This window comes from Mixophyes fleayi, chromosome 3, assembly GCF_038048845.1.
Source record: "Mixophyes fleayi isolate aMixFle1 chromosome 3, aMixFle1.hap1, whole genome shotgun sequence".
In the NCBI taxonomy this organism is placed as follows: Eukaryota; Metazoa; Chordata; class Amphibia; order Anura; family Limnodynastidae; genus Mixophyes; species Mixophyes fleayi.
Window position 1 is genome coordinate 69,457,183 of NC_134404.1, and position 10,978 is coordinate 69,468,160.

General features: G+C 47.5%; 1 protein-coding gene across 1 annotated transcript; it reads left to right on the forward strand.

Moving 5' to 3' along the window:
• The first annotated feature begins 4,659 nt into the window (after nt 1-4,659).
• LOC142143663 (uncharacterized) lies at nt 4,660-10,348 on the forward strand. Its single transcript, XM_075201685.1, has 2 exons — nt 4,660-5,403; nt 7,833-10,348. Exons 1-2 carry the CDS (start codon nt 5,211-5,213, stop codon nt 8,726-8,728), a joined length of 1,089 nt encoding a protein of 362 aa, XP_075057786.1. The 5' UTR covers nt 4,660-5,210; the 3' UTR covers nt 8,729-10,348.
• Nucleotides 10,349-10,978: the final 630 nt, after the last annotated feature.

Below are 10,978 nucleotides of genomic sequence, written 5' to 3' on the forward strand. Positions count from 1 at the left end.
CGCCATCAGTGGAGTGGGATTTAGAGGGTTGATGGAGGTATTGTGTCCCCGATAGCAAATCCCGTCGAGATTCCACTTCACTAGGCAGGCGATACCAAAGATGTACAGAGAAGTACGAGCAAGTTTCCTCAGTGCTCTTAAAAATGCGGTTGTACCCACTGTCCACTTAACCACGGACATGTGGACAAGTGGTTCTGGGCAAACGAAGGACTATATGACTGTGACAGCCCACTGGGTAGATGCATCCCCTTCCGCAGCAACAGCAGCAGCTGCATCAGTAGCAGCATCTACACAAGGTCTGCTCGTGCAAAGGCAGGCAACATTGTGTATTACAGGCTTTAATAAGAGGCACAACGCTGACAATTTATTAGAGAAAATGAGGGAAATTATTTTGCAGTGGCTTTCCCCACTTAGACTGTCCTGGGGATTTGTGGTGTCAGACAACGCCAGTAACATTGTGCGGGCATTGCATATGGGCAATTTCCAGCACGGCCCATGTTTTGCCCACACCGTTAATCTGGTGGTGCAGCATTACCTCAAGAGTGACAGAAGTGTGCAGGAGATGCTTGCGGTGGCCCACAAAATTGCTGGACACTTTTGGCATTCTGCCAGTGCCTACCGCAGGCTCGAGGCACATCAAAAAAGCATGAACCTGCCCTGCCATCACCTCAAACAAGAGGTTGTGACGCGCTGGAACTCCACCCTCTATATGCTGCAGAGGATGCAGGAGCAGCAAAAGGCCATTCAGGCCTACACCGCCACCTACGACATAGGCAAAGGAGTGGGGATGCACCTGAGTCAAGCGCAGTCGAGACTGATTTCCGTGTTGTGCAAGGTTCTCCAGCAGTTTGAACTTACCACACAAAAAGTCAGTTCCGACACTGCCAGCTTGTGTCAGGTGATTCCCCTGATCAGGCTGTTGCAGAAGCAGCTGGAGAAAGTGAGGGAGGAGCTGGTAAACCATTGCGATTCCACCAAGCATGTAGCTCTTGTGGATGAAGCCCTTCGTACGCTTTGCCAGGATCCGCGGGTGGTCACTATTTTAAAGGCAGAGGAATACATTCTGGCCAACGTTCTCGATCCTCGGTTTAAAGCGTATGTTTTGTCTCTGTTTCCGGCACAGTTTGGAAGCCCCTGTTCAAACTGGCTCTATTTTACCTGAGTTGTCCCCCCTCCAGTGTGTACTCGGAAAGAGTTTTTAGTGCAGCGGGGAACCTGGTCAGTGAGCGGCGAAGGAGGTTGCTTCCTCAGAACGTTGAAAAAATGATGTTCATAAAAATGAAATATCAATTCCTCAATCAAGTACAGCACTGCCCTCCAGATAGTACAGAGGGAGCTGTGGTTGTGGAGTCCAGCGGGGACGAATTGATAATGTGTGAGGAGGAGGAAGTACACACTGTAGGGGGAGAGGAATCAGAGGTTGAGGATGAGGATGACATCTTGCCTCAGTAGAGCCTGTTTATTTTGTACAGGGAGAGATGAATAGCTTTTTTGGTGTGGGGGCCCAAACAAACCAATCATTTCAGGCACAGTTTGGTAGGCCCTGTCGCTGAAATGATTGGTTTGTTAAAGTGTGCCTGTCCTATTTCAACAACATAAGGGTGGGTGGGAGGGTCCAAGGACAATTCCATCTTGCAACTCTTTTATTGCCGTTATGTGACCATTCAACAGTCGTTTGCCATGAGCACAAAGTAAAACAAAATTTAAACAATTTCAACAAATTAAACCAAAAGTAAAATGCCCTGTCATAATCAAAAACAAGAGGTATTGACGTGCTTGAACTACTGTAGTGTTTATAGGTTATAAACACTACACTTGAAAGCTTGAGCCTTTAATAGAAAAAGTCACTCTTCATTGCACGAATATTTGCAACAGCGACAATTTTTTGGTTAACAAAGTCAACAAATAACACTTCGACCCTGTCTGTCTTTCACATACTTGATCGGATCTCAATGATGAATACCATGGTCGTCTAAAACAAGAGTTATTGATGTGCTATAACTACTGTAGTTTTTATAAATTATAAACACTACACTTGAAAGTTGGAGGAGGTATTGTGGCCCCGGTACCAAATTGGGTACCGGGGCCACTCCACTATGCAGTCCAGATAGAGGCGTATCAGATATTAAACAACGTTGACTGTTGCTGCCAAATCATAAATTAATGAAAATGACCTGTCATCGTCAAAAACAAGAGGTATTGACACGCTCGAACTACACCCTGTATATGCTGCAGAGGATGTAGGAGCAGGCAGCTGTGCAGTGGAATTCAGACCATTTGAAGGCGGAGGTATTGTGGCCCCGATACCAAATTGTGTACCGGGACCACTGCACTATGCAGTCCAGAAAGCTACCTCGGTGAAACGTTTTGGACTAAAAACAATATTGTGAGGTGTGAGGTGTTCAGAATAGACTGGGAATTAGTGGAAATGATTGTTATTGAATGTTATTGAGGTTAATAATAGCGTAGGAGTGAAAATAAACCAAAAAACTTGTTTTTAACACTTTTTATGTTTTTTTCAAAAAAAATCCGAATCCAAAACCTTAAATCCGAACCAAAACCTTTCGTCAGGTGTTTTGCGAAACAAATCCGAACCCAAAACCTCAAGCAAATCCGAATCCAAGACACAAAACACGAGACACCAAAAGTGGCCAGTGCACATCCCTAGTATTCACTCTGTAAATGCAATGTAGGGAGTGTAAACAGTCAAGTTAGTGTTCAGAGTTTTTTAAATATTTATTGCAAAACAGGAATGATACTGGGTCTAATTCAGAGTGGGAATGAAAAAAAGTCTAGCTTGTGATGTAAAAAATTGCATCCAAAAATGTGTAAATCTACCTGTATTCAGATTGTGAGATGAGTCTGAACCTGAATGAGTAGCGTATGGGTCGGCATTACTACAGACACACCCCTCACACACTTCTGCATATGTAAACCTTTTATATCTTACAAACGCACAACTGCTATGAAGCATCGTTTAATCTTGAGTAACCTATCTAGTAAAGCAGAAACTGTTTCCAGGCATTCCAAAAAACAATAAAACATTTTTTATAGCTGAAACTTGTGCGTAAAATCCTAATCTATGGCCAAATGACCACTAAAGTATCAACAACCGTCTGAGAATCATTTGTAAATATCTATTACAAATGGTTAGTTCATTCCAGTGATCATTGTCATCATCATCTGCCACTTACACCTGCCCCTGACCACCTGCAAATCAAACAACTTCTTCTGCTGTATTTTTACCAGTCTCAGTTTTTATGCAATTGCAAGTGCATGCCCTTACTGTACTCGGCCTATTTTAGAACACCCTTTCCCTCCTCTGTCACATCTATTCAGTTGTAGGGAGTCATAAGTGCCAAAAAGTTGTAGATCTGCATATTTATGTCATTGATGTTCACCTTCTGTGCATGTGCACATAGTGTACACTACAGAAACAGCTGACGTCTTATACTGAATCAGGCACACTTTGTGTATAATAGCAAAGGACATAACAGCAGAGCTGGATTCATAAATTAGTACATAATACTATAAGTTGTGAGGAAGCTGTACAAGTTTTGCACATACACCCCCAAGAATTATGAGAGAGGCCATTAGCCGAAGGAGTTTAAAATCATGTGTTGTGAGCTGATAATGTTACTCACCACTGGGGGGTTTTAAGGCTGTAGTGTAATCAGCCAATTAGGAAGGAAGTGGGAGTGTCGTGGAAAGAATATATCAAGCAGTGTGAGAAGGAGAGAGCTTCCTGTTTCCTGGATCCGGAGAAGCTGCAGCATCAGGCTTAGTATCTGGCTCCTCTGTATTTGTAGTTTTATCTGTTGTGATTTGTTTTTGCTTTCTCTACCTCTCTCTCTGTTCTCTCCTTCTGTTTGTCTGCTTCTCCTGTCTATTTTCCCCCTTTTTCTTTACTTTGTCCTCCCTTCCCCAGCATGGCATCATCCCGCCCCAGAAGGTCCCGCTCCATTCCCGCCAGGTTTGCGGGGTCCCCTCCCCCCCCGTCGTCGCTGGCTGCGACTTCAGCCCCAGCAGTTCCCCCTGGTCCCCCCCGTACTGCCCAGTTGCCTGTATGCCCCCCGGGTCCTCCCGGCGGAGGCATTAGTATGCCCATGAGGGCAGCCGCCCGCCGCCCACGTGACTCGGCCGCCGCGAGTGTGTCTCGCGGGGCGGGGCCGGGTCGCGCACGCAGGTCTAGGGCTCCGGAGCGGGCGGTGAGGCCGCTCGTGTCCGGAGCCGTCCACCGCATTAGGCAGGCTGCCAGAACCCGAGGCAGGGGATCTCCTTCCCCCGCGCCTGGGGTTCCCTCCGTGGCCTCGCCAGCTCCAGCCCCCCCTCCCTCCTCCGTCGGGCCTACTGTCTCCCCCTCCATCCCTCCTGGTCATGTCGCCAGTAGTGTGGTCCTGGGCCAGCCTGCGGTGGAGCAGGGCCAGGGGTCCCCTTATAGAGGCCTGGGGCCCGTTATTGTCCATCCCGTTTGTTCTCCGGGGTCACTAGGTCTGGGGGCGGTTTCAGGGTCCCCCTCCTTGGTTTCTTCCGGGCAACAGTTTCCTGGGTCCCTTCCTCATTCCCTCCATTATTCGTCCCACCTGGCCACCCCCCACCCCCTTCTCCCTCTCAATCCCCTTTCCTCCCTGTCCTCCTCCCAGGCCAGGGACCCCCCCCCTCCCCCCTCCTTTTTTCCATGGACTCCTTGCATCAGGCTGGGGTGGGGATATCTTCCAACAGGGCCCCTGGTTTGCTGGGCCCAGCCCCGGTGGGTTTCCCCCTAGGGATGGGGGTTTCAGCCCATCAGCAGTCCCCTTCTGTTTGTTCGGCTCCTAATCGATCACTGGCCTCTGACACAGCCGTGATGTGGCCGTTGCAGCAACATGTCGGCCAGCAACACAGGGTGGAGGGACCCGCCCCCTCTTGGTCATTACCGTACCCCCCTAGAGGTTATGGGTCTGTAGTGGAAGCGGGGAATTTGTGGTCGGCCCCTTATCCAGCCCTTGCGGGTCAGTACGTGCATTCTTATCCTCAACCCTCCTTGTTTAATAGTTCTGGCGTTTCTGGTACGGATTCGTTTTCTCTGGTTAGACAACAAGGAAGTAGGGATCAAGGGGTTCCCCCTCAAGCGGGTTTCCTAGGTCACCTCATGGTTCCCCCCCCCGGTGCCTACCCCGGATGGGGTTCCTACTCAACAGTTGCATAACCTGTCTTCCCCACGTGCTAACATGTCTTCTTATCCAGTTTCACAGATGCAGCCATCTTCAGTCGCAGGGCAGACGAGCGTGGACGGAGCAGGTTCGCAGCTCCAACAGGAAGAGGCAGCGGGGACTTCGACAGGGCAGCAGGGGTCGCACCAAGTTGTTTCGGAAGGCGAGGGCGGAGCGAGATTGGATCTGCAGGAGGCGCAGGCAGCGGTCGGTGAGTATGATGGTTCTACTGTAAGCAACACCTACATGTCCAGTTCTAGCATAGCCACCACCAGTGATGAGTCTGCCCCATCTTCTCCCAGGCAGGGTCAGCGCAAGCTCATTAAAATTCTTAACACCCACTTCGGGGGAACTAAGAGGAAGAGCGTAGATCGGCAGGAGGCAGCGTCTCCTACTCCGGCTGGAGGTCCCCTGGTTAGATGTGAAAACACGCATTGTTGATAGGAGTTAGGCGCAGCATGAGGCACAAGATCAAGAGAGGTCATTATGTTGATATATTTGAACTGACGAAGGTCGCTCAAAAGGAGTTGGCGGCTGCGTGCATGCGAGGGGGAGTCGGGGAGGATGCTTACAGAAACTTTTCGAACTGGCTGACAGGGTACTCCGTTTTCTCAGCTTGTTATTTGGAAACTAGACCTGATGCACTTATAGACGTATGGAAATACCTTCACCTTATTAATGAGATGCATAGTTGTGAACGCCCAGGTACCTGGAGATTGTACGATAAGCTGTTCCGCGAGAAGGTACACGGTCAGCTTTATATGCCCCTGGCTTTTAAGGATGTTGAGATCTGGTTGAGATTAAATAGAGCCCAGGTGTGGGAGGTGAGCATGGGGTACGGTCCCCCTCAGTTAGCCAGGTTTCCGTATGGGGGGAGACGAGGTGCTCCCCAGTCTTCCAAAAACCGTTGTTTCGCCTTTAACAATTCCTCATGCGGGAGGGGGGATTCGTGCCGGTATAGACACGTCTGCACCAATTGTAGAGGTAGTCACCCCCTTAAAGAATGCCCTAGGGGCTCCGTCGGAGTCGGTAGGGGACGGGGAGGGGCGGGGGGTTCTGTCTAAAGCGGACTCCCCCATTATATTCCCTATCCTCTGCAAATGGCTGTCCCTTTACCCAGATGCGGCGCAGGCCTCTTTTCTCAGGGAGGGTTTTCGCCTTGGTTTTCGTCTTCCCATAAATAGTGGGGTGGCGGGTACTGCCGCCAGAAACCTTCGCTCAGCGTATGCACACCCCGACATCCTAGCGGAAAAAGTGGGTAAAGAGATAGGCCTTGGGCGCATGGTGGGTCCTTTTTCATCCCCTCCCATTCAAGACTTAGTCATTTCCCCGGTGGGAATAGTACCTAAGAAGGCCCCAGGAAAATTTAGGTTAATCCAGCATTTATCTTACCCGGCGGGTAAGTCAGTTAATGATGCTATTGACCCCCAAATTAGCTCAGTGGTGTACCAGTCCTTTGATGATGCGTTAGCACTAGTGAGAGAATTTGGCAATGGTGCGCTTATGGCCAAGTTGGACATAGAATCGGCTTTTCGCCTCCTTCCGTTGCATCCAGAGTCCTTTAAATTTATGGGTTTTAGAATTCAGAACCGTTACTATGTGGATCGGTGCCTGCCAATGGGCTGTTCAGTATCGTGCGCATATTTTGAGGCGTTTAGTTCATTCCTCCATTGGTGTATCGGGGCGGGGACGGGACATCGCGGCATTGCGCATTATCTGGATGACTTCCTGTTTATAGGTCCGGCTGATTCCCCTAGTTGTAAGGAAACACTGTATGCTGCGCAGGCGTTGTTTCGTGTGATGGGGGTGCCAGTAGCTGCAGACAAAACGGAGGGCCCGGCCACATGCCTGAGGTTTTTAGGTATCGAAATTGACACAGTGGAAGTTTGTTGTCATTTACCATCTGATAAAATGGTTAAGTTACAATCCCTGATACAAGAGGTCTTGGCTGTTCCATCTTGTACGTTGCGTAAAGTTCAATCATTGCTAGGTTCTTTTAACTTTGCCTGCCGAGTAATACCCATGGGCCAAGTATTTTGTAGGAAGCTTCAGCTAGCAACGTCAGGCTTGCGTAGTCCCCATTCCCAGGTGCGTTTGTCAACAGAGATTAGGGAGGATCTAGGCATATGGAGTCGTTTTCTAGTGGCTTTCAACGGTGTAAGAGTATGGTCAGCACACGCAGTAGCTAGTACATCGTTGGATTTGCATACAGACGCATCAGGCTCGAAAGGTTTTGGTGCCTTTTTTCAAGGGGAATGGTGCGCGGCACCCTGGCCGGAATCATGGAGATCCGAAGGCCTGGTGCGAAATCTGTTAACGTTAGAGTTGTTTCCCATCGTTGTGGCTTTGGAGCTGTAGGCTGTCCGGTTGCGCGGCAGGAGCGTGGTTTTTTGGTGCGACAACTTAGGTGTGGTGCAGGCTATTAACAAGCAAAGCGCCTCCTCACGCACGGCGATTAATTTGCTCCGTGTCCTGGTGTTGAGGTGTTTAGAGTCTGATATTACCTTTCGGGCACGTCATGTTCCTGGCGTGGACAACCAAATAGCTGATGCTCTTTCCCGCTTTGAATGGCAGCGTTTTAGATCTCTGGCTCCACATGCAAGTTTAACTGGCTTACAGTGTCCCCCTTATGTTTGGCAGATGGTTCGTTAGGGATAAGGTGGCTAGCAGAAGCGTCCCTGGCTCCGGCAACTAGGAAATGTTATCAAGGGGCATGGGAACGTTGGTTGAGTTACTGCGCATCTTGCAACAGCGACACTTCAGGTCAGATTCCCTCCATTACGGGTTTTATGTGGAAGTGTTACAACGAAGGGGTTTCTAGAGCAAAGATGGGGTCCCTTTTGGCTGGTATTTCATTCACGGCTAAGTTGAACAGCGCGCAGGATCCCACAAAGTCATTTATCATAACTAAAGCGCTGAAGGGTTGGTCCAGGATTCAGCCTATAACTAGCGACACACGCCGGCCGATTGACGGGCAAATTTTAGCCAGATTGATCGCGGCATTGCGTTATTTAGCTACAGATGACTATGAGGCTTTGCTATTCGGGCTGGCTTTTTCAATGACGTATCACGGAGCCTTTAGGGTTAGTGAGTTGGTAGCCAGATCTAAGAACGACATAGGGGGAGCTTTGTTGTTTAGAAATGTTATTTTACAAACTAATGTGATACGTTGTAAGATAGTCAAATCCAAAACGGATCAGCTAGGCAGAGGTCATTGGTTAGCGATTACGGAGCAGCAGGAAACATCCATATGCCCGGTCAAGCTGGCCAATCAATTCGCTAAAATTCGCCCCCCAGGGGAAGGTTTGTGGTTAAGTCATTCGGACAATACGCCAGTAACTAAATTTCAATTTAGTGCTTTGTTAAAACGGGGCCTTGGGGAGGTTGGCCTTAACCCTGTTGAATATGGCACGCATTCCTTCAGAATAGGGGCGGCCACCGCCGCTGCAGCCAGAGGGGCATCTGTCAATGAGATTCAAGCGCTAGGGAGATGGAAGTCACAGGCCTATAAGAAATATATCCGGCCGGATAAATGAGCCTTGTAAGGGCTCTTATATATATGGTCATGTTCTCTCCTTATGTCTCTCATGGTTCTTTATCGCTTTCATCTCTTCTTTTCTCATCTATCACTTGGTGACCCAGGGTTATGCTGCTCGCTGTGTTAAACGGGGGCATGGAGGGATTTTTCCTCTTGTTTTCCTTGGCAAGGCCTGATTAGTGTGTGTGCCTCCCGGGGTTTACAAGGGGTTTTTACCTACATATGGGTTACCAATTTTCCATTTCCTTTTGTTAAGAATTAAAGAATAAAGATAATTCCAGTTTAGCGAGACAAAATAGATAAAAATAAATAAATAAATCAGTCAATAAACGAGACAAGATAGATAAAATCAATTGCCTTTAGAACTAAAGATAGGATCTTTTTTCCCTTTCCAATATTCGAATTTAGTTGGGGTGGCCCCTCTGGTAGGGAGGGGATACCTCAGCGAAGTGTTATAATTTAAATAAAAATAAAGATAAAATAATAATATAGTTCTGTTTGTTAACACGGTGGTTTGGTGGATCATTTCTCAGACACGGTTATGATTGATGAGACTATTCAATTTGTTTTAGGTTTTTCGGTGAAGAAGACGAGGATATGGGTCGTGGGTCATTCATTTATCTTTTGGGCTGCGAAGCACAGGATAGCGGAGAGTTGGTCCGGTTTCACACACCCAGTTGACATCCGCTGGTTGGGTAAAAGGGGCATGGTATGGGCGGCTTTGATTCCCACGTTAAGGGAAGAAATAGAAGTACACGGTACCCCGGATATAGTGGTCATTCATTTGGGAGGTAATGATGTAGGAAAGGGCAAATCCCTTGATTTAATCATTAATATTCGTGAAGATCTCGCACAGATACATGCCCGATGGCCTTCAATGAAGGTTTGTTGGTCCAACATAATACCTCGATTGTCCTGGAGATCATCTATTCCCCCGGCCACATTGATAAAGGTGGTTAAAAAGATAAATGGATACGCAAGACAGAACATTAGGGGCACGCAGGGGGTTGTCATTAGTCATCCTGGGTTAACGGTAGACAAGAGGCATCTTTTTAGAGCAGATGGGGTTCATTTGTCGCCAGTAGGAACGGTTTTGTTCATAGAGAGGATTTTTTCAGAGCTCAAGGGTTTAGTTTTTTCTTTAGGTGGCGGGCCGCGTGGTCCGTAGGGCACTCGGCTGTGGCAGGAGAGCATGGCAGTCATAAGGTTGTTAAACATACGGTACTTAATGTGTTGGCAATATAGCCTTGGTTCCCTCAATGTTATTAGACTCGTTGGTACTCTTGTAAGGAGTATCAGGTTTTTGCCTAGAAAGGGCTTGACCAGTTTGAGTCAGAGGGTATTGAGTTAATTTATAGTGTATAGTACCGGCCAATAGTTAAGGCGTTAACCTGGGTTGGTGGAAAGGAGGCGATCTTCCACCGTATTGGTTCATGTTGGTTTTAGCTGGCTGCCCTTGCTCTTCGCCACCTCTATAAAGAAAAAAGGTCCAAATTGCTTATAGCTTTGATAGTATTGATAGATAAAATAAAATAAAGATAATTAAAATAAAATAAAATAAACATATAATTTAAATAATAATAATGTAATAAAAGGACCTTTTTTATTCCAATCTTAAGTCGGTGTCCGTGTCTTTATTTTATGGTTGTATATGTGGGGATGTTTTAAACAAAGAGGGGAATGCATTTGAAGGGTAATCAACACTATGCATTTTATTATGAGAGAGGCCATTAGCCGAAGGAGTTTAAAATCATGTGTTGTGAGCTGATAATGTTACTCACCACTGGGGGGTTTTAAGGCTGTAGTGTAATCAGCCAATTAGGAAGGAAGTGGGAGTGTCGTGGAAAGAATATATCAAGCAGTGTGAGAAGGAGAGAGCTTCCTGTTTCCTGGATCCGGAGACCCACCCACCCGCCCTGGTTCCAGGTTATTGAGGCAGGAGAGCATGGCAGTCATAAGGTTGTTAAACATACGGTACTTAATGTGTTGGCAATATAGCCTTGGTTCCCTCAATGTTATTAGACTCGTTGGTACTCTTGTAAGGAGTATCAGGTTTTTGCCTAGAAAGGGCTTGACCAGTTTGAGTCAGAGGGTATTGAGTTAATTTATAGTGTATAGTACCGGCCAATAGTTAAGGCGTTAACCTGGGTTGGTGGAAAGGAGGCGATCTTCCACCGTATTGGTTCATGTTGGTTTTAGCTGGCTGCCCTTGCTCTTCGCCACCTCTATAAAGAAAAAAGGTCCAAAT